Source organism: Eurosta solidaginis, chromosome 1, assembly GCF_040869045.1.
Source record: "Eurosta solidaginis isolate ZX-2024a chromosome 1, ASM4086904v1, whole genome shotgun sequence".
Lineage (NCBI taxonomy): Eukaryota > Metazoa > Arthropoda > Insecta > Diptera > Tephritidae > Eurosta > Eurosta solidaginis.
The window spans coordinates 261,407,569-261,432,585 of NC_090319.1; the positions used below are offsets into that span (position 1 = coordinate 261,407,569).

Below are 25,017 nucleotides of genomic sequence, written 5' to 3' on the forward strand. Positions count from 1 at the left end.
CATTTGGGGCGTCCATGTTGTAAATAAGGTCGCGGAAGATTTAGTCGGTGACAATGCCAAGTTTCGGGAGGCGAAAAAACTGGAGAGATCAGGGAGATAGCCGTTTATTTTATTGCATAGCTCATCGATCTCTGGGCCTGGGCCTGTGGCCATTATTGTGCAGTCATCGGCGTAGGAAACGATTGTGACTCCTTCCGGTGGTGAAGGTAGCTTAGATATGTAGAAATTAAACAAAAGTGGGGATAGGACACCACCCTGTGGCACCCCTTGTTTAATTCTCCTTGGTTTTGATGTTTCGTTTCTGAATTGCACCGATGCCTGCCGACCACCCAGATAATTTGCGGTCCACCTTTTAAGACATGGGGGAAGGGTAGACCCTTCCAGGTCTTGCAGTAATGAGCCATGGTTGACCGTATCAAAGGCTTTTGATAGGTCTAGCGCTACGAGTACTGTTCTATGGTGGGGGTATTGATTCAAACCGCAATTTATCTGGGTGCTAATGACATTTAGCGCGGAGGTAGTGCTATGGAGTTTTCTGAAGCCATGCTGATGTGGGGCTAGCTGCAAATGTGCTTGGAAATAAGAGAGCAAAATGGCTTCAAGCGTCTTTGCCACTGGCGATAGGAGAGATTTCGGACGATATGACTCCCCTACGTTAGCTGGTTTCCCAGGCTTTAGTAGCGGGACCACCTTGGCCATTTTCCATTTCTCGGGTATGGCAAAGGTGGTGAGAGACAGGTTGAAGACATGCGCTAAATATTTGAAACCCTCTTTCCCTAGGTTTTTAAGCATCGACATGGCTATGCCATCTGGGCCCACTGCTTTGGATGGTTTAGCGCGACCAATGGCGTCCTCAACCTCTCTAGCGGTGATGGTGATTGGTGACGCGCTGAATTTGTGTATATGTGCGTGTCTATTGGCTCTCCGTCTATCTTTGTCGACCGTAGGATGCATTATATATTGTCGGCAGAAAGCGCTCGCGCATTTTTTCGCCTCCGACAGCACCTTATCGCCAAAGGCGATGAAAACTTTGTCTTTGTGCTTAGTCGGATTCGATAGGGACTTTACGGTGGACCAAAGTTTACCTACACCGGTAGAGAGGTTACAACCTCTTAGGTGCTCTTCCCATTTCGCACGCTTGTGTTCGTCCACAAGCAATCTGATGCGTTGGTTTATATCCCTTATTTGGTGGTCGCCTGGATCAAGCTGTCTTATAAGGTCGCGTTCCCTCGCTAAGCTCGCGGCCTCCGCCGGGAAGTGGGGCCGGATTTCGGGAATTCTCCCGGCGGGAATGAAATGTGCCGAGGCGGATTCAATGACCTTACGGAAGGCACGCTCCCCTTGGCGTGTATCAGACGGGATAGGGAGGGCAGCAAAGCTGCTATCTGTTGCAGATTTATATTCTTCCCACTTTCCTTTTTTGAAGTTTATGAAAGTGCGTTTTTCGGTGACGATGAAGTCGGCGGTACGTTCGAACGAAATAAGTATGGGCAGGTGTTCGGATGCCAATGTTACCATCGGCTGCCAGTTGACGCAGTTTACGAGTTCTGCGCTCACGATTGAGATATCTGGCGAGCTATGACAGCTTCCTACCATACGTGTGGGGGCGTCTCCGTTTATTGTGCAGAACGTCGTTTCTTCTATTTGATCCGCCAACATCTCACCCCTACTGTCCGCCCGCAAGTTTGAATGCCATAGGTCGTGATGGGCATTGAAATCGCCTAAGATAATGCGATTGTTGCCAGTGAGTAAGGCCTCGATTTTAGGGCGGTATCCACTGGGGCAACAGGTGACAGGAGGGATGTAGATGTTGATGATTTCTAGATTTGGATCGCCTGACCGGACAGATAGGCCTTGACGTTCTAAGACATTGTCCCTGCGGTCGATGCCAGGATCAAATATATGATATTGCACAGAGTGGTGTATAATAAACGCGAGGCCGCCTCCATTTCCGTTCTCGCGGTCCTTCCTGTGGACATTATACCCAGAGCAGGTCTGCAATGCAGATCTTGCTGTGAGTTTAGTCTCTTGAATCGCAGCAATGCGGATGTTGTGCCGCTTCATGAAATCGACTATCTCCGTAATCTTCCCAGTTAGTCCATTACAGTTTAACTGCAGAATTCTGAAGTACATGAGGGGTAACGCCGCCACTTTAGGGGTAAGTGACGGGTGACTACGCCTAGGTTGTGGAAGGACAGGACGCAATTGCTGTTGTGGCCTTGGGACAGGGCGACCTTGGGCAAGAATTGGGGTACCCGGATGATTTGGGTTTGCGACCTGGCAACATGGCGCGATGAAACTCGTCGAGGGGTTGCCGTCGCGGAGACCAGAACATCTAGGAAAGTGGCACCACCCAAGGCAGGAGCTGCATTGAGCGGATGTCGCAAACCTATATATTCTGTGCTGGCAGACGGTGAAAATGGAGGTAGGGAATAAGAGTCTGTTTCCCTGACCTGCACGATTGCTGCCAGAAAAGAGGGGGGGAGAAGAAGACGGAAGCAGGAGCTGATGCTCAGCATTGCTACCAGCTCTACTACGAAGGTAGTAGTTATGAGTGGTATCAGCTGTTTGAGTTGTTGGCGCCGTGGGGCGCGAGCAGCAGCGGGTACTTGTTGTGGCTTGCTGAGCAGCGAGGCTGCTGGAAGGTAGTGGGGGGGGGGGGGCGCTTAGACGTAGACTACGGGACGCCCTTGTGCGTGAGCAGCAAGGAGCCACAAAAGATTTATAAAAGTTACGTGGACGTCGGGTTTTGGGATCAAGCCCAGAACAACCTGTCCGATGCAACCATCCCTTGCACGAGACACACTGAACAGAGTATGACCGTCCTAAAAAGATTCTTTTCTGGCAAATGCAGCAAAACCATTTCTCAGGACCGGGGTCAGGACACGGACCCGGATTGGGTTCCATACCTTCCCGGAGTAAGAGAATATGTAGCAGTCCTGCTGCAAGGAGCTGCTGGGAGGATGACAATTTGTGGGAGGGACGAAACAAATTAAATGGGGTCACACTGAAATGACAGTCCTTGGTCGGGAAAAATCCCGAGTCGCTCCGGTACATAGAACCGACTGCCTTGGGAAGCGTGATTTTGTATTCTTCGTCATAAGTTTAACTCACCTACCAAGTTTCATCGCTTTATCTGTCTTTGGTAATGAATTATTGCACTTTTTCGGTTTTTCGAAATTTTCGATATCGAAAAAGTGGGCGTGGTTATAGTCCGATATCGTTCATTTTAAATAGCGATCTGGGATGAGTGCCCAGGAAGCTACATACCAAATTTCATCAAGATACCTCAAAATTTACTCAAGTTATCGTGTTAACGGACGGACGGACGGACGGACATGGCTCAATCAATTTTTTCGATCCTGATGATTTTGATATATGGAAGTCTATATCTATCTCGATTCCTTTATACCTGTACAACCAACCGTTATCCAATCAAACTTAATATACTCTGTGAGCTCTGCTCAACTGAGTATAAAAAAATGGATCAAGAAATCTGTATCAAATTTTGTGTGAAAAACGAAACTAAGTGCGCGGATGCATTCCGAATGTTGACTGTGGCATACGGAGAAGCTGCCTTTGACCGAAACAAAGTTTATCGGTGGTACAAACTGTTCTCAGAAGGCCGAGAAGATGTGAACGACGAAGAGCGTGCCGGACGCCCAAGCACTTCAACAACAGACGAAAAAATTGATGAAGTGAAGAAAATGGTATTGGCCAATCGTCGAGTCACTGTTAGAGAATTTGCTGAGGAACTAGACATATCGATTGGCTCGTGCCATTCGATTTTTATCAATGACTCAATGCCAATGCTCAATGCTCAATCTAGACGCGACTTTTTGGCCAAAAACAACACACTAATGATGCCGTAGCCACCGTATTCCCCAGATCTGGCCTCCTGTGACTTTTTGTTGTTCCCTAAACTGAAGAGGCCCATGAAAGGATGACGCTAGCTACGATTGACGAGATAAAGACGGCATCGAAGGAGGAACTGAACAAGATAAAAAAATATTATTTTTGAGGTTCTTCGAAGAATGGAAAAACCGTTGGCACAAGTGTATAATATCTAATGGGGATTACTTTGAAGGAGACAAAATAGATATTCATGAATATATAGATAATTTTTGAAAAAACACAAAAGTCGCGATACTTTTTGAACACACCTCGTGTGAGAAATTTCATTGTGCCGCGCCTTTATCTGTTTTAGTGCATAATAATAGAGCTGCTAACGCTTCATACTAAAATATGCTTTTGCTTCTGTGCAGTAAAAGGGTGTTTCCTGCTGTTTGTGCGAATTTCCTTTGCAGTCTTTTCACATACTTATGATTTATTATTATGGTTAAAATGAAGAACGAGCTCAATACACGTGGGTATATATCACTTCACTTGGTTTGTCGAATGCGCCTTTGTCTGGTAAACTTTAAGGTTTGCTAAAGTATGAACGTATTCACTTATATATTTTTATACTTGTGTGTTATGCAAATTTTCTTTCTATAGAAATTAGATTGATCCTAATTTGAATTTTTTTTTTATTAGTTTAAAATTGCCTATTTTCAACTTAATCTTTGGCGTTGTTATTCAAGAAAGCGCAGTTTGGCAATCCAATACAGAGAATCAGATGATGTAAGATTATATTTTCTCACTTTTTCAGGGACACCTGGTATATCAGTTTTTCATCCCCACGCTTTTTAAATTGGTAGGAATTTTTGGGAGATATTTGGGGTATTATTCTCATGAACCTTTAATCCCCTCTCACTCGAAACTTCCGGCGCAGCGTCGCCTTCATTATTAGCCCTTTCTCCAGAAATGGTGGGATCTGTATTAGCCATGCCTAAAATTGAAGCAAGGTCTTCTTTATATTCGAAAGTTCTATCTAATCCAGTTTGAATGGTATTTTTGGCTAAATTATATTTATGTAATCATCGGCGCCCGCTGTGGCTTGATGGTAGCGCACTCTACCTAGCACGCCAATGGTTCTGGGTTCAAGGCCGAGGCAAAGCAGCATAAACAATTTTGGAAAATTCTGTTTCAACTAGAGGCAATTTCTTCTAAGTGGGGTCGCCCCTCGGCAGCAAAAATGTACCTACCTGCTGCTGTTCGGAGTTAGCATTAAACATGGGATCTACATGTTTCGCTAATTTGTATGAAAAATTAGGTAGCAGCAAAGTTCAACATGAAAAAATATAGAAGTAAATTGCGCCTAATATTTCTAACACATTTTTTTTTATTCGTAGCCGTACGAATGCAATTTGTCTCTGCGGGTTGTCCAACTTCCCTAATAATATGATTACACTCAGTCTATATTTCGTCCTTACGCATCTGCAGCATGCACTGGATTTTCATTGTCCTTGGTGATTTCCATCCCCTTAAACTCTGGAATTTCCCATTATACAGCATACTTCCGTAGATCGATCATATAATTAACATTTTTCCATTGACGTCGACTCATACTATTTCGTCTTGCTCATATAAAGCAGAAGAATATGGAAGCCTGAATCAGTAAAACGTATCAACCCCTTGAAGTAACAAGCTTTAGTATGCATATTCATTAACCGCGGCTTCGTCCACACCAAGAAAAGAAAACATCAAACTTGATTGAATTGGAAACTATAATAAGTCTATAACGGTCCCAAAAATAATCCCATAAAAACAGAAATATTGGCAAAATGATATTCCAAACAGTCCCGAAATATAGCTAGAAAGCTTTGAAATAGTCTAGAAATGGTCAAGAAAATTATACCGTAACGATCCAGAGATAGTGACCCCGCATTACACCAAAAACATGTCTTAAAATTAATTACTGTGAAATAGTTCCGAATTAAGCCTAGTACCAAATCCGAAATGTTCCTGAAATTGATGACAAAATCAATGCGAAACTGTTCCGAAATTAGTTCCGGAAAAGTTCATAATTGATCCCAAAATTATCAGAAAAACAATCCGGAAATGCCTCCCAAATATTATCGAACAGATCTCAGAATTATTCCGAAATTATTCATAATGGATGACAAAATGTTCCAATCCAAATAGCCACAAATTGATCTTTAAGTTGGCCCTGACATAGTTTGTAAATGATCCAGAAAAAAACCCGAAACTAAATCGAAACTTTTATAAATACAGCAAGAAGATTATTCCAATTCAAAATTATTTTAAAGTTAGTCGCCGACGGTCCCAAAATGTTTTTGAAAAGAATCCAAAATGATGCCGGATTGACCCCAAAGGAGTTCCGAACTTATATTAAAACAACCAAAAAGTAATCCCAAAAACATCACGGAAACCGACCTTACATAGTGCCAAATCGACACAATCTGAACCAGAAATATTGCTTGATAGTACCTCATTAAAAGGAATTTGGCAACACCAAATTTCCAAAACCGTTTGGAACTCCATATCTGCCATATAGCCACAAAGAAGATACAATTGGTCGTAAACAAATAAGTTCAAAGTTATGATCTTTTATTAAACCAAGGACTGAATTATAGCAACTAAAGAATAAAAATCTTGGTTGGCGGGGGAAAGGGTATCCAAAATTTTTAAGGTCAAAATACTGAAAGTTAGAAAGATTGAAAATTAATTAGTTGTTAAGCACGCCCAAAAAATCCAATTCAATCTGGTCACAGATCCTCTTTTACAGAGCTGTGTTTTTATACTCAGTTGAGCAGAGCTCACAGAGTATATTAACATTGATTGGATGACGATTGGCTGTACAGGTATAAAGGAATAGAAATAGATAAAAAATGGAAGAAAATAAGAACACCAAAAAGTTTCGTGTTAAAAGGAATTACAAGTGTGTTTTTATTGAATGTATATAAATACAAAAAGTGTTAAGGAAGATTTTAACAAATGTTGTGGAAAGTTAAAATATTAAATTTATTTGTATTAAATTTACACTTACGTGAACGTGAGATAACGTGTACCTTCGCTGGCTGCTGGATAAAAAGGGATCGAGCCTCTTTGCCACATGAGCCGATGAACCCACGATACAGCTCCTTCGTTGGGTTTCCCGGCAACAAAGTTGCCGTACCGCGGGCTCACAGGGGTAAAAATCTAGGATACATACGTACTACCACTCACAGATGCTTGTGTGTATTAGTGATCACAAGCATATGTGGGTGGTAGTGAACAAAGGAAAATAGAGTAAAGAAAATTATGTTACGAGGGGGGGGGGGGGGGGGAGATATATTTAGGGCTTTTCCTTAAACAACTTCCATATATCTAAATCATCAGGATCGAAAAAAAAAATTTGATTGAGCCATGTGCGTCCGTCCTCCCGTCCGCCCGTTAACACGGTAACTTGACGAAATTTGGAGGTATCTTGATGAAATTTGGTACGTAGGTTCCTCGGCACTCATGTCAGATCTCTATTTAAAATGAACAATATCGGACTATAACCACGCCCACTTTTTCGATATCGAAAATTTCGAAAAACCGAAAAAGTGCGATAATTCATTATCAAAGACACAGAATAGAAAATTAGTAAAATTTTGGAAATGGGCGTGGCACCGCCCACTTTTAGAGAAGGTAATTTAAAATTTTTGCAAGCTGTAATTTGGCAGTCGTTGAAGATAGCATGATGAAATTTGGCAGGAACGTTACTCCTATTACTATATATATGCTTAATAAAAATTAGCAAAATCGGAGAACAACCACGCCCACTTAAAAAAAATTTTTTTTTTGAAGTCAAATTTTAACAAAAAATTTAATATCTTTACAGTATATATATATGTAAGTAAATTATGTCAACACTCAACTTAAGTAATGATATGGTGCCACAAAATGCAAAAATAAAGGAACATTTCAAAATGGGCGTGGCTCCGCCCTTTTCATTTAATTCGTCTAGGATACTTTGATTGCCATAATTCGAACAAAAATTTACCAATCCTTGTGAAATTTGGTAGGGGCTTACATTATGAGACGATAACTTATTTCTGTGAAAAAGGGCGAAATCAGTTGAAGCCACGCCCAGTTTTTATACACAGTCGACCGTCTGTCCTTCCGGTCGGCCGTTAACACGATAACTTGAGCAAAAATCGATATATCTTTACTAAACTCAGTTCACGTACTTATCTGAACTCACTTTATCTTAGTATAAACAAGTAAGGAAGGCTAAGTTCGGGTGTAACCGAACATTACATACTCAGTTGAGAGCTATGGAGACAAAATAAGAAAAATCACCATGTAGGAAAATGAACCTAGGGTAACCCTGGAATGTGGTTGTATGACATGTGTATCAAATGGAAGGTAGTAAAGAGTATTTTAAGAGAGAGTAGGCCATAGTTCTATGGATGGACGCCATTTAGGGATATCGCCATAAAGGTGGACCAGGGCTGACTCTAGAATGTTTGTACGATATGGGTATCAAACGAAAAGTGTTACTGAGTATTTTAAGAGGGAGTGGGCATTAGGTCTATAGGTGGACGCCTTTTCGAAATGTCGCCATTAGGGTGGGCCAGGGGTGACTCTAGAATGTTTGTACGATATGGGTATCAAACGAAAGGTGTTACTGAGCATTTTAAGAGGGAGTGGACATTAGGTATATAGGTGGACGCCTTTTCGAGATATCGCCATTAGGGTGGGCCAGGGGTGACTCTAGAATGTTTGTACGATATGGGTATCAAACGAAAGGTGTTACTGAGCATTTTAAGAGGGAGTGGGCATTAGGTCTATAGGTGGTCGCCTTTTCGAGATATCGTCATTAGGGTGGGCCAGGGGTGACTCTAGAATGTTTTTGTACGATATGGGTATCAAATGAAAGGTGGTAATGAGTATTTTAAAAGGGAGTAAGCCTTAGTTCTATAGGTGGACGCCTTTTCGAGATATCGCCATAAAGGTGGACCAAGGGTGACTCTAGAATGTTTGTACGATATGGGTATCAAACGAAAGGTGTTACTGAGCATTTTAAGAGGGAGTGGGCGTTAGGTCTATAGGTGGACGCCTTTTCGAGATATCGCCATTAGGGTGGGCCAGGGGTGACTCTAGAATGTTTGTACGATATGGGTATCAAACGAAAAGTGTTACTGAGCATTTTAAGAGGGAGTCGGCATTAGGTCTATAGGTGGACGCCTTTTCGAGATATCGCCATTAGGGTGGGCCAGGGTGACTCTAGAATGTGTTTGTACGATATGGGTATCAAATGAAAGGTGGTAATGAGTATTTTAAAAAGGAGTAATCCTTAGTTCTATAGGTGGACGCCTTTTCGCGATATCGCTATAAAGGTGGACCAAGGGTGACTCTAGAATGTTTGTACGATATGGGTATCAAACGAAAGGTGTTACTGAGCATTTTAAGAGGGAGTGGGCATTAGGTCCATAGGTGGACGCCTTTTCGAGATATCGCCATTAGGGTGGGCCAGGGGTGACTCTAGAATGTTTGTACGATATGGGTATCAAACGAAAGGTGTTACTGAGCATTTTAAGAGGGAGTGGGCATTAGGTCTATAGGTGGACGCCTTTTCGAGATATCGCCATTAGGGTGGGCCAGGGGTGACTCTAGAATGTTTGTACGATATGGGTATCAAACGAAAGGTGTTACTGAGCATTTTAAGAGGGAGTAGACATTAGGTATATAGGTGGCCGCCTTTTCGAGATATCGCCATTAGGGTGGGCCAGGGGTGACTCTAGAATGTTTGTACGATATGGGTATCAAACGAAAGTTGTTACTGAGCATTTTAAGAGGGAGTGGGCATTAGGTCTATAGGTGGACGCCTTTTCGAGATATCGCCATTAGGGTGGGCCAGGGTGACTCTAGAATGTTTTTGTACGATATGGATATCAAATTAAAAGTATTAATGAGGGTTTTAAAAGCGAGTGGCCCTTAGATGTATATGTGAAGGCGTTCTCGCGATATCGACCAAAATGTGGACCAGGTTATCCAGAAAATCATCTGTCGGGTACTGCTAATTTATTTATATATGCAATACCACTAACAGTATTCCTGCCAAGATTCCAAGGGCTGTTGATTTCGCCTTGTAGAACTTTTTCATTTTCTTCTACATAATATGGTAGGTGTCACACCCATTTTACAAAGTTTTTTTCCAAAGTTATATTTTGCGTCAATAAACCAATCCAGTTACCATGTTTCATCCCTTTTTTCGTAGTTGGTATAGAATTATGGCATTTTTTTCATTTTTTTCATTTTTCGTAATTTTCGATATCGATAAAGTGGGCGTGGTTATGGTCGGATTTCTGCCATTTTTTATACCAAGATAAAGTGAGTTCAGATAAGTACGTGGGCTAAGTTTAGTAAAGCTATATCGGTTTTTGCTCAAGTTATTGTGTTAACGGCCGAGCGGAAGGACAGACGGTGGACTGTGTATAAAAACTGGGCGTGGCTTTCACCGATTTCGCCCATTTTCACAGAGAGCAGTTACCGTCACAGAATCTATGCTCCTACCAAATTTGAGAAGGATTGGTAAATTTTTGTTCGACTTATGGCATTAAAAGTATTCTAGACAAACTAAATGAAAATGGGCGGAGCCACACCCATTTTGAAATTTTCTTTTATTTTTGTATTTGGTTACATCATGTGATTACTGGAGTTGAATTTTGACTTAATTTACTTATATACAGTAAAGATATTAAATTTTTTGTTAAAATTTGAATTTAAAAATTTTTTTTTTTAAAAAGTGGGCGTGTTCTTCATCCAATTTTGCTAATTTTTATTTAGCACATATATAGTAATAGTAGTAACGTTCCTGCCAAATTTCATCATGATATCTTCAACGACTGCCAAATTACAGCTTGCAAAACTTTTAAATTACCTTCTTGTAAAAGTGGGCGGTGCCACGCCCATTGTCCAAAATCTTACTAATTTTCTATTCTGCGTCATAACGTCGACCCATCTACCAAGTTTCATCGCTTTAGCCGCCTTTGGCAATGAATTATCGCATTTTTCCGATTTTTCGAAATTTTCGATATCGAAAAAGTGGGCGTGGTTATAGTCCGATATCGTTCATTTTAAATAGCGATCTGAGATGAGTGCTCAGGAACCTACATACCAAATTTCATAAAGATACCTTAAAATTTACTCAAGTTATCGTGTTAACGGACGGACGGACGGACGGACGGACGGACGGACGGACGGACGGACGGACGGACATGGCTCAATCAAATTTTTTTTCGATCCTGATTATTTTGATATATGGAAGTCTATATCTATCTCGATTCCTTTATATATGTACAACCAACCGTTATCCAATCAAACTTAATATACTCTGTGAGCTCTGCTCAACTGAGTATAAAAATGGCCGAAATCCGACTATCCGACTAATGGCAAAAATCGGCATATCTTTACTAAACTTAGTTCACGTACTTATCTGAACTCACTTTATCTTAGTATAAAAAATGGCCGAAATCCGACTATGACCACGTGGACGTGGTCCACTTTTCCGATATCGAAAATTACGAAAAATGAAAAAAATTCCATAATTCTATACCAAATATGAAAAAAGAGATGAAACATGGTAATCGGATTCCTTTATTGACGCAAAATATAACTTTAGAAATAACTTTGTGAAATGGGTATGAAACATAACATATTAAGTTCAATAAAATGAAAAAGTTCTGCAGGGCGAAATAAAAAACCCTTGAAATCTTGGCAGGAATACTGTTCGTGGTATTATATATATAAATAAATTAGCGGTATCCAACAGATGATGTTCTGGGTCACCCTGGTCCACATTTTGGTCGATATCTGGAAAACGCCTTCATATATACAACTACCACCACTCCCTTTTAAAAGCCTCATTAATACCTTTAATTTGATACCCATATCGTACAAACACATTCTAGAGTCACCCCTGGTCCACCTTTATGGCGATATCTCAAAAAGGAGTCCACCCATAGAACTAAACCCCACGCCTTTTTAAAATACTCATTAACACCTTTCATTTGATACCCATATCGTACAAACATAATCTAGAGTCACCCCTGGTCCACCTTTATGGCGATATCTCGAAAAGGCGACCACCTATTGAACTAAGTCCCACACTCTTTTTAAAATACTCATTAACACCTTTCATTTGATACCCATATCGTACAAACGCATTCTAGAGTCACCCCTGGTCCACCTTTACGCCGAAATCTCGAAAAGGCGACCACCTATACAACTACCATCACTCCCTTTTAAAAGCTTCATTAACACCTTTAATTTGATACCCATATCGTACAAACGCATTCTAGAGTCACCCCTGGTCCACCTTTATGGCGATATCTCGAAAGGGCGTCCACCTATGGAACTTAGGATCACTCCCTTTTAAAATACTCATTAACACCTTTAATTTGATACCCATATCGTACAAACACATTCTAGAATCACCCCTGGTTCACCTTTATGGCGATATCTCGAAAAGGCGTCCACCTATAGATTTAAGGCCCACTCCCTTTTAAAATACTCATTAACACCTTTCGTTTGATAACCATATCGTACAAACAAATTCTAGGGTCACCCCTGGTCCACCTTTATGGCGATATCCCTAAATAGCGTCCACTTAGAGAACAATGGCCCACTCCCTCTTAAAATACTCTTTAATACCTTCCATTTGATACACATGTCATACAAACACATTCCAGGGTTACCCTCGGTTAATTTTCCTACATGGTTATTTTCCCTTACTTTGTCTCCAAAGCTCTCAACTGAGTATGTAATGTTCGGTTACACCCGAACTTAACCTTCCTTACTTGTTTTATATGCACTTAAAGTGCACAACTTTATCTGCACTTATGAAATTGTTGCACATAAAATTAGTACTAATAAGTAAAGGTGTTTAAGTTCGGGTTTAACCGAACATTATATACTCAGCGTGAGCTTAAATTGTACATTTCATTTCAGATAAATTATTTTTCAACATAACACGTGGCACCCCCCATTAAAAAAAATGTCTGCCAATTTCCTCTTACAATAAAATTTGGTAAGTGAAATATCATTGATCCAAAACAATTTTTTGCTAAGTTATAGCTTATTATTCTAGTCTACGACCCTTTAAAACTTGTTTTATATCTAAGTTGGCGTGGTCTTTAACCGTTCTCGTCCATTTTTTCTAGAAATATTTCCTGCTATAGGGAAAATTCGTGTACCAAATTTTATTACGATCCGTTAATTTTTCTTCGAGTTATGGCTACCGAAACATAGAAAATTGCTTAGACATAAAAGGGGCGATGTCACGCCAATTTTTTAAAATTTGAAGTTTTTCCTATTTATTCTTATAAATCTACTTGAGAAACGAAATATCATTGATATAAAGCTCTTTTTTGCAAAGATATAGCTTATTTTATTCGCCCACGACCCTTCTAAAAATCTTTTATATAAAAGTGGGCGTGGTCCTTAACCGATTTCGTTAATTTTTCAAAGCATTCATTATAGTAAAAGCAACCTCTCTGCCGAATTTGGTTACGATAGGTTTAACGATTTTTGATTTATGATTACTAATATTTGTAAAATAGATTTTATCACGAGTGGGCGGTGCTATGCCCATGTAAATTTTTTTTTTCAAATTTTTATCAAGAGTCTCAAAATCAGTCCACACCTCAAATTTCAACATTCTAGGTGTATCATTTACTAAATAATAAGGTTTTTTGTGTTTTCCAAAATGTTATATATATGTATATAACGTGGGCGTGGTCATCATCCGATTTCGCTCATTTTCAATACCAATCTATTCTGGGTCAAGATAAGCTCGTGTACCAAATTTGGTGAAGATATCTCAATACTTACTCAAGTTATTGTGTTAACGGATGGACGGACGGACGGACGGACATGGGTCAATCAAATTTTTTTTCGATACTAATGATTTTGATATATGGAAGTCTATATCTATCTCGATTCCTTTATACTTGTACAACCAACCGATATCCAATCAAAGTTAATATACTCTGTGTGCAAAGCACACACGTACACGAGCTTATTTGGACCCAGAATAGGTTGGTATTGAAAATGAGCGAAATCGGATGATAACCACGCCCACTTTTTATATATGATATTTTGAAAAACACAGAAAACCTTATTATTTAGTAAATAATACACCTAGAATGTTGAAATTTGAGGTGTGGATTGATATTGAGACTCTTGATAAAAATTTGATAGAATTGTTTAAAATGGGCGTGGTACCGCCCACTTGTGATAAAATCAATTTTACAAATATTATTAATCATAAATCAAAAACCGTTAAACCTGTCGTAACAAAATTCGCAGAGAGGTTGCCTTTATCTTAAGGAATGCTTTGCAGAAAAATTAACGAAATCGGTTAAGGACCACGCCCACTTTTATATAATAGAATTTTAAAAGGGTCGTGGACGAAAATAATAAGCTATATCTTAGCGAAAAAGAGCTTGGTATCAATATAATTTTACTTTCTAAATTGAATTATAACATTAAATTGGAAAACACTAAAATTTTTCAAAATGGGTGTGGCACCGCCCCTTTTATGACTAAGCAGATAGATTCAATAAAATTGCACGACCCACCCATACAGATAGATATTGATAAATTGCATTTTCACTTATACAAACAATGAATGGTGTTGAATTTATTCCGGATTTCAGTAGTTGATTGTTAATACTCACCCAGCAGATCATTGATGCCAGCGAATGTCATCACCAGGGATGCGACAAATAAATCCGCTATCGCTAATGATGCCAGAAATAAATTTCCAATACGCCGCAAACTGCGTTCCGTATAAATGGCGAGGCAGACGAGTATATTTCCGGCGACGGATAGAAATATCAGCACTGACAGGAAAATGCCTGGGGACGTGCAAAAACGTAGACAACGCAACGAATTTGGTGTATTTTGGAGAAGTAGAAAATAAAATGGATAAAAGATATAAATATGAGAAGAAAATGTACGAAAGTATGTAATATATGTGGAGGGAATGATAGCAAATGCACAAGCAAGCATATAGAAATAAATATAAACATGTATGAAGAGTTTGACATTTTTGAAATGTATGGAACTAAGCAGCAAAATGCAAATGCAGTAAATGGGAAAAATATTTTCTTTTGAAAACTTAATTAAAATTCGTAACGAATGTCAACACAAAAATTGGAAAAACAGAGATTCATTCAAACCAGCAAAGATTAAAAAGATAGTGAGGAATTAATTTTCAATTGCAGGCAGGCAGACATCTCACAAAATGTGACAGTTGTGGACATGGAGTGCAGGCTGAGCGCATGCGTGGCAACAAATAAAAAAGGATTAGAATTATACATACAGCAGCGAACGCGGAAGTGAAAGTGCCGATTTTAATAAAATTTAGTCTTTTTTATTTTGGATAATTTAAGGAAAAAATTCAATGAGTTTTGTTACTGAACCTAGGCAAACCAATCTCAAAAACTTTTTCGAAGAAATAAAAAAAATTATTTATTTAGAGTGTTGGGTTTTTTTTTTGAGCTTGCAGTTTGTAGCCTAAGCAAGTTTTGTCCAAAAAATTTCTAAAAATTCGCACTGATTTTTGAAATTTATTTTTCGAAGCGTGCTATATATATTGTCTTCCATAAGAAGGATTCATAGCTTTAGGCTGACGACAGATTGCTCGCTATATATTATGCTAGACGAGAAGCAAATTTTATTTTTATTTTACAAGCTTGAAACGTTTTTGGCACTGTGACATCTTTTAAAAGTTTCCATAAGAAATAAGTTTCGTTCTCACTCTAACGTCAGCCCTTTTATACCAAGCGGGTATTTGCACAAGGGTATTTAAACTTTATTGGATCAAGGTAGTACGTAATGGCATAAAGGATTGGAGATGGACATAGATCTCCACATAGTAAAATTAACAGAACTGAAAAAGATATTGATTTAGCCATATCCGTCCGTCCGCCTGCCCTCCGTCCCTGTGTTAACAAAATAACTTGCGTAAAAATAGAGACATCTTTATGATTAACTGGCTTATTTTGCCTTAGTATAGATTGGCATAGAATTACGGGCAAAATCGGACGAATAAATACGCCCACTTTTCGATATCGAAAAATGCTAAAAAAAAGTGCTATAATTTAATACCAAAGACGATTAAGCGATGAAACTTGAGACGTGTGTTAACTTTATGACGGTAAATAAAAATTTTTGGAAAATGGGAGTTACACCGTCCAAATTAGAAGAAATAAAATAATTTAAACAAAATTATTAAGTTAAACGGTTTTATTGAAAACAATACCTACATTAAGTAATAAATACTAATAGCTAGAAAATAATTAGGTAGGTTCTAGTCATCACACTCCTCATCAATGTAGGGCGTTGATTAGACAATTAAATAAAAGCGTTGGACGCGTCAAATTTCTATTGATAGTCATTAGTAAGACCAAGTGAACCCTAATCAGGTTATTCTATGCCACATTTTTAGAAATTTCACGCGCCCACCGCTTTTATTTAATTGTCTGATCAACGCCCTAGATTGATGAGGATGATGTGATGACTAGGACCTACCTAATTATTTTCTAGCTTTTAGTAGTATTGCCGTTTAATTAAAAAAAATTTTAAATTTTTTTATTTTCATATTTTTAGTTGATATTTAATTGCCTAGTACCTGGGCGACTGAGCTTTGCTCGGCAATCTTCGAGTATGCCGCATAACTTACTTTGTTCTACATGTCATCATTAATCAAACTCTAGTTTTTGGTAAACCTACTCAAAAATGTCCCTATTGTAATGCGGAGTGAAATACCTTTCGTTTGATACCCATATCGGCATATCTCATGCAATTTTTTTAAATTTCGAATAGGTGGCAACCCTAAACGGCAACCCCACTCAAAAATGTCCCTATTGTAGGAATCAAATACCTTTCGTTTGATACCCACATCAGCATATCTCATGCAATTTTTTTTTAATTTCGAATAAGTCGCAACCTTGTGAAACATTCTTAGTGGCAACACCTACGTAGAAAGTCTTAGAAGGTGATACATTATCTCTGTGCCAAATTTCATTTAAATCGGTTTTAGCCGCTCCCGAGATCGTTCGGCTATACAAACAAACAAGGTTAGGTTGAACTGGCCGGTCCATGAGGACCTCACATAGACTGATTGAGTCCGTAGTGTTCAAACAAACAAGAATTGCTCGTTTAAAGTAATATGTAATTGCCTATTATTTCTCATTCTATTTAGTCCATTTAGTGACTCATTATTACAAGGACCCTTTCCTGACAATTTGTTACAATCTAAGTCCTCAACACATAATCCTTCCAAAGACTTTACTCGACTCGGCGCCACGTATACTAGTCCCTCCTCGAACTCCAAAATATTTTGGTGTCACTTCTACCGGACTGTATGTAATATTTGTTCCAAATATGAGCAAAATAGGACCACAAATACGAGTATTTTTAATAACTTGATCCGATTTCTATTTCTGTATGTAACGTGCATTCCAAATATGAGCCTAATCGGAGCACAAATACATTTTTTTTTGAATATCTCGATACCCGCGCCACCCAGCAGCGATTTTTTTTCATAGCACTTTCTATACATGTATGTATTATGAGTTCCAAATATGTGCCAAATCAGACCACAAATACGATTTTTTGAAATATTTCGATCCATGCACCACCTATCGGATATTTTTTTATTATTATTGCATTGTTCTGAACTATATTCCAAGTTTCAAGCTTGTGGCTTATCGGGAAATTACTTAAATTTTAATTACAAAATTCGTTCACAATGGCTGGCCGGACGGCCGGCCTGTCAAATCAAGCTAAATAAAATCGTTTGAAAATGAAAAGGTTTTCCAACCTGTTAATCGAAATTCGAAGAAGAAATTATGCTGAATCCTGGCTTGGGGGTTCTTCTTGCCATTATATATATACTTTATGGAAATTGACAAAATCGGTTTGGCAACAACGCCCACTTAAAGAAACCGATATGGAAAAAACGAAAAATGGAAAAAAGTGCAATAAATCATGACCAAAGATAGCTAAAGTGAGGCGTTTTGATTTGATGAAAATATATAGAAATTTATTAAAATTTTGGATAGTGGGCATGGCACCACCCATATTTAAAAGAAAAAGTTATAAAGTTTTCAAAGCATAGCTCAAAAGTTGTAAAATATATCATGTTGAAATTTGGCACGAAGGTATTGCGCTTACTTAAAAAAAAAACGAGATCGAAATTTCAAAAAAATTCTATAAGTTATTACCAAAGACCGTTAAAGTGATGAAACTTGACACATTGTTTGACTTAATAAAAAAAAACTTAAACTTGGTAAACTTTTGGAAAATGTGCGTGTTACCGCCTACATTTAGAAGAAGAAATGCAAATTTGCAGAATTTCGGTTCTTGGAATTATATATAGATCTGAGGAAACTTTGGTATCTAATAACGACCATAAAAAAAAAAAAAAAAACGACCATGCTCTCTTTTTTTTATAGATGCATAAAGCTTTAGTGATGGTTAAAAATGGGCAATTGACACGTAAGTACATCACCATTGCAGATATGTTAGTGCAAAGTAAGAAACTTTAAAAGGTATTTTATATGATCTTGGTATGCTTGTTATTGTTATATTCGTCACAAGACTTTCAAAACCATAAAACGACAAATTTTAAACGAGATTTGGTAGGAGCATTGTTTCTATGATTATTTTATAGCTTCTTACCGAGAACGATATCTCATGTGTATATGTAAGTAGAAATTATTAGCTTTCATATCATATAATATTCATGAAATTTCTCCTTAAATGGGCCCCTAATATATATTTGAGAGCTCACAGTTGAGTATATATTGTTCGGTTTCGCCCGAACTTCGACATCTTAAATTGATTTAAAATTATTTTTAACTTTTACGCTCGATGTGGCTAAAAACCGGTTTTTTTTTTTCTTAAACAATATTTATTTAGTTACTACCCTTTATTCAAGAAAGCAAGTATGCAGAGGCACACCAGGGGGGGGGTGCTTTCACCTCTGCTTTGGTTGATCACCATAAATGAAATCTTAGGAAAATTTAACGCAGGGGGGGTTAAGATCGTGGCGTATGCCGACGACGTGGCGATCTTGGTCTCTGGTCCTTTCCCCTCCGTAATGAGCGAAATCATGGAAATGGGCCTTGCCTAAACTCAGCAGGTGGGCACAGGGATGTGGCCTTAGGTTAAATCCCGAAAAGACGGACCTGCTTCTCTTCACGAGGAAGTACAAGCCACCTGCCTTCAGACTACCATTCTTAAACGGCCAGCAACTAAACCTGTCATCGAGTACCAAGTATCTGACACTAACAATTGACTGCGAGTTGAATTGGAAAGTATGCATCGAAGAGCGGGTACGGAAGGCCTGCATCGCCTGCTGTGCTTACAAATCAGGGACGGAAAATGATAATTATTTTTTTTTTCGGAGTCGAAAAAGTACTGGTCAAAAAATTATTCTAGGTGAAAATATTTGAGTTCCCAGGTATCCTTATAGCAATATCATGTCGAATCATGCATCCTTTTTATTTTTCGAACTTTTTCCATAAAAGTCCACATATGTATTTTTATTTTTTGAGTCCGCTAGAACTAGTTAAACTCGGACTTTTAAAAATAAAAGTCCGGAAATAAAAGTTAAATCCGGATTTTATTTTCTATCGGACTCAAAAAATAAAAATCCGAAAACAATTTTTATCTTGATCCAAATATATTTAAAGTCCAAAATTAACAATTTTGCAAGGACTTATATTATAAAAGGAATAACAGTTTCAGCCCCTGCTGCAAATCAATGTTTGGTAAGAAATGGGGACTCAATCCAAGCAGGGCCGTAGAGAGAAACTCCGGGCCCGGGACTAACCAATTTACGGGCCCTCTATAAAAAATACACTAATACATTTCATCAACTTTAATTAATGACGTCTCATTCATGAATCATTATTGATGGATTACATGAAAAAGATGGTTTGCCACATCAATTAAATGATTTTTAGACTAAGAGCTGACAATATAGTTAACACAGAATATTTACTATTTATACTATTTTGTTGTAACGTAGAAACAAAATTCTCTTTTAACAGCCAAATATGGTTTCAAACAATCTTTTCTAGTAATTTGGTAACATTTTAAGACATTTCTGATAAACTTAATGATGATTATAAATTTTAATTAATCAATATAGAAAGTTCGGATATCAAAGAGTGGCATTACCTGCTTTTTTTCTTTGAAAAATTTTTATAATAATATCAAAATTTAACTGTCTTGCCAAAACGGATTCAACAGAAAGCGTGGCAAGTCCTGAAACTCGCTCTTGAGATGAACACGATCTATGAAAGTTTTTGATTCTTGAAAGGACGCGGAAGGAACCTTCTGCACTAGCTACAGTGACAGGTATAGTGCAAAAGATACGTAAAGCAAAACAAATGTTGAGGAAAATCGTATACAGATCTGGAACATATGTAAGTGGCATTTAGCGGCCAGCGTGGTGTGATGGTAGCGTGCTCCGCCTACCACACCGTATGCCCTGGGTTCGCACCCCGGGCAAAGCAACATCAAAATTTTAGAAATAAGGTTTTTAAATTAGAAGAAAATTTTTCTAAGCGGGGTCGCCCCTCGGCAGTGTTTGGCAAGCGCTCCGGGTGTATTTCTGCCATGAAAAGCTCTCAGTGAAAACACATCAGCCTTGCAGATGCCGTTCGGAGTCGGCATAAAAACATGTAGGTCCCGTCCGGCCAATTTGTAAGGAAAATCGAGAGAGACGCAAATTGGAAGAGAAGCTCGGCCTTATATCTTTTCGGAGGTTTTCGCACCTTACATTTATTTATTTATTTTTAGATGGCATTTAGCAATTCCAATGGTGACAGACTTTATCAAAATTTGCTTCGTAAATGTGTTTCAAGTGATTTAAGCTTTGTCGGACTTGTATTTTTCGAAAAATTTTGCTTTGCTCGCCCGAACCGTAGTTTCATCCATGTCTTCAAATTGCCACAAAAAGGAAAACGTCTAGCTCAAATTTCTCATAGCTGCAAATCGTTCAGTAATGCCAGTGATTGAGTCAGCGATCACTAGAAATGTATTGTTTTTAAAATCAGACTCTGAATCATCCGTAATCATCTCATTTAAATTATCTTCAGAACGCCTTTTGGGTTTTCCATTTTGAATGTCCGGAAACTTTGGCGAGATGTTCAATTGAATAGCAACTGTTTTGCATTCGTTTAAAATTGTTTCCCATTGGTTCCTGATCAACTTCAAAGAAGCTTATAAGGCATCTAGATGTCTGACCTCAACATCTATGGTGGCGTCTCTAGCTTGGAGGGCCATGGTTCTTTCATTAATGGTAGTCAGTATTTTGAACCAAATTGAGGACAGCATCTCTGTATGCTTGTGTAGTCAAATTTGGCTTTTGTGTGAAAGACTATAAGGTAAATTTTTTTGAGTAAGTTTTTTTTGAGGATGTCCTATTGTTGTGGAGTGCTGCTGAAAATAGTAAAACATTTTTGGACAAATCGGAAGAAACAAATTGCAGCCGTACAACATTATGCAGCATAAACACCACATAAATTGAGACTGTGGGTTGCACAAGGCGAGTAATCAGCATTTGAGTTTTTATCGAGAATGTGACGTAGTGCTCCGTTGCAAGCTACTTTTACATTGGCGCCTTTATCGTACCCTTGTGCACGACAATCTTCAATCAAGTATGGCAAATTAGATAAGTGATTCAGTTTTTTGGCTACAATTCACGAAAGCCAAAAATCGTTCTTGAATTGTAAAATTTGTTGCTTTCGAACTAAAATGGAACAAAATGAACGTAGCTAACGTGACTAGCATTAGGCGTAGCATCAACGATAATAGCAAAATACTTGGCTTTCCTGCCTTGATCTAATATATTTTTCCTCACGTGCATTTCACAAATTTCTACAAATTCGTTCTGAATATCTGGGGAAAGATAGTGAACTTGTAAACGTTTGTGCTGCTGTTGTGAAATCCTATCTTTCTCCAAATGATCTCTAAATATCGGATCATATTGGCTTGTGAGATCTTAGATGCCCAACAAATTTCCATCTTTTCGTTCACCAAGATATATACTTTCGCTTTTGAAAGCTAGGCCTCTTTCACCCAAAAATAAAATAGTGTCCAAAATTCTATATAAAATTTCTTTCCACTTTTGAGTTTCAGTGATTATCTAGTAATTGATAAGTGTATCAATTGTAGCCTCCTTTTGAATTAGATTTTGTAAAGATCGCCGTTGAATATAACATTTAATGTGATCTTGAGTATTTTCGTATGATTGCAGTTTATCTTATAGCTTCTTCCATACCTGGAATTTCGAATATCCTCAGAACAAATTTTAGGTCGATTTAAAGTATTGGTGCTTAATAGACGACATGATAGGCAATAAAAAGCATTGCTACTGGCACTCCACACAAACCAGTCACACTCCAATTACCCTCCATTTAGGAAAGATTCTGTTTTACAACGAGGTAGGAAATGCCTCGTCGTGACAATCACGTGGAAAAATAAGAGGACAGTTTTGATGACCTCGACGAATTATTTCGTTGACTTCTTCAGATCGAAAAAACTCATTATTCACGGTACCGATATCTAAGTCGTTTAAATAATCTGAACTTTGATACAGAGGTGGTGTATTGTTGGAAGACTTTTTGAAGATAAACCTTCATCAGTGTAACCACGAAAATTTTACGATTTCGGATTCATGTAAACATACAGTTTTGTTTGATGTTTTTATTGTCTCCTCAGGCCCAGGCAAAAAATTATTATCAATATTCGTTGCTTTTGAAATTCGGCTTATAATGTGCACATGGAACAACTAAAAACTCTCCTGAATTAAAAAAATATCTTAGTACCTCTAAATCGCGTGCCCCCTGAGAAATCCCGGGCCCGGGGGGAATCCCCCCCCCCGGCACGAGTGGAAGAGAAACCCGGGCATAAGGGGCGATGACATCCAAATCTACACTGACGGCTCCAATATGTAATCGGATGTGGGGCCGGAGTTTTCTCTGAGTCCTTAGATTTGTCTGCATCATTCAGACTCCCATCGCACTGCAGCGTGTTTCAAGCAGAAATCCCCGCGATTTGGCATGCCTGCATATTACTGGAGGGCTTGAATGTAGCTGGTAAAGTTTGCATCCCATCGGATAGCCAAGCAGCGTCATAGGGGTATAGAGGGTAACGAGAAGGCCGACGAGCTAGCACGCAGGGGCTCATCGGAGATGAACGAGGAAATAACCAGTGTCAAAATAGGCATACCCTAAGCAGTAGCCAAGGGGAATATCCAAAGCCAAAGTGTTATCTGTGATATCAATCCCGAATATTCTTAATTTTATGAACAACTCTGGCTGTTTGTAATACATTGATCGTAACATTCCGCAGTTTTTTAGGCGAGTTACATGGCATCAAAACGGCTTTAAATAGCTACTTGTGTGACCAGGGTTGCAGCTATTTTACCTACCTACCTACCTTTTATTCTCTAAGTTTGCGGAAATCAATTTTAACTGCTCGTTCAGCTAACATTTTATTTAAAAATTTCACGAAAGGAACAAAATGCTTCATTTAAACATAACTGTGTATCATCTCTATTTTTGTGTATCGCATTATTTATCACGGTATCCAGAATTTGACCCTAAGTAAAATTAGGTTGAACTTGCTGAAAATAAACTTTATTTGCCCATAGTGTTGCCAGAAGTTTTCTTAACGACCAAACTGAGAAACTTTATCAGAAACCATGACCTATATTATAAAATACCTACATCCTCTTGGGAATACTTAAAGCTTTCTAGGGCCTATGCTGCTTGCTGCTTCTAGATCTGTTAGCTGTGGGACTCCTAATAGCTGGAGTCTTAAACTCCCGAGTGTAGGGCACAATTTCAAGACGTGCTCAATAGTTTTCTTCTCTAAACCGTACTTTCTACATCTGCCATCACTGACGAGGCCTAATTTTAAAGCATGTGATGCCCGAAATCAATGTCTTGTCATAATACCTATCACGAACCTAAAGTCCACTGTTATCAATAATAAGAGTAACTTTGTTAATATACGGTTCTACTATGGCATTGAGTCTCTTTGCAGTTCTTAATGCTATGTTCTGCGTCATCAGGTCTAGATGTGGAATGTGTAGAATTTACAGTGAATTTGGCCTTAAATAGCTATGTGAATCATGGTGAAGCAGTGACATCTATTATTAAAGAACTCAGTTTATTAAAGGAAGGGCATCGATACAAAATATGAGAAGCCAATCATACTATCCGGATCGCAAATTGAGCAAGACATGTATAATCTTTGACGTAATAAAAACTCTAACTATCTTCCTATTTCACATTTCACAATATTGGGGCATATATAAAACTATTGAAGATTTCATAGTTTTTTTTCATAAATCAATCAAAATAATATAAAAAAGCAAAACAAATTATATTCAAAAACAATTTTTTTAACCATAAAATCCTTATTGACTCTTGAAGAAGTAGCCTGGGAATACATTAAATTTGCGCTGATTGCCTCATATACATATCGTTAGCTTAATGTGAAAATGTGCTAAGTCCCTCTTTTGAAAAATTGTATTTTATCGCAGTTTTAAAACTGAATTCAAAATACATCGGTCACAAACAAAAAAAATATTTAAATTTTTCAGTTTTACGTGCTGTGGGCAATGATATGTAAATGTGCTAAGTCGTCAGCTTTAAAAAAAATGTGCTAAGTCAACCTGTAAATAATATCAATCTTTCTTTCTTTGTGCGCGCATTTTATTTATTTATTTAATTTGTTCAGTCTAAAAGTACATGCTTTTTTGTTGTTGTATTAACGATAAAGACACTCCCCGAGGCTTTGGGGAGTGTTATCGATGTTGATGCCCTTTGCCGGATATAGATCCGGTACGTTCCGGTAACAAAGCACTATTAAGGAACTACTAGCTCGACCATCTCGGGAACGATTGATATGATCACACTAAACCTTCCAGGCGCTCCCGCCCTCCCCACCCCTAGTTCCATGAGGAACTTGGGGTCGCCAGAACCTCTGCTGTCGATGAAACAGGATTCGCCACGGTTAGGTGAGTTGACAATTGGTTTGGAGACGCTAAATATTGTGCTGGCAACCCCTTGAGAGTGTTGCGAACGCAACCCCTTGAAATTGGATTTA

General features: G+C 38.4%; 1 protein-coding gene across 2 annotated transcripts in view; it reads right to left on the bottom strand.

Annotated features, from left to right (window-relative positions):
• The window catches only part of Dop1R1 (Dopamine 1-like receptor 1), a 363,402-nt gene that overhangs the window by 192,720 nt on the left and 145,665 nt on the right, over window positions 1-25,017 (bottom strand). For both annotated transcript variants that reach the window (XM_067769834.1, XM_067769827.1), the window contains exon 4: window positions 14,556-14,735. In XM_067769834.1, the coding sequence (XP_067625935.1) occupies window positions 14,556-14,735 (180 nt within the window). The remainder of the gene's footprint in view (window positions 1-14,555; window positions 14,736-25,017) is intronic.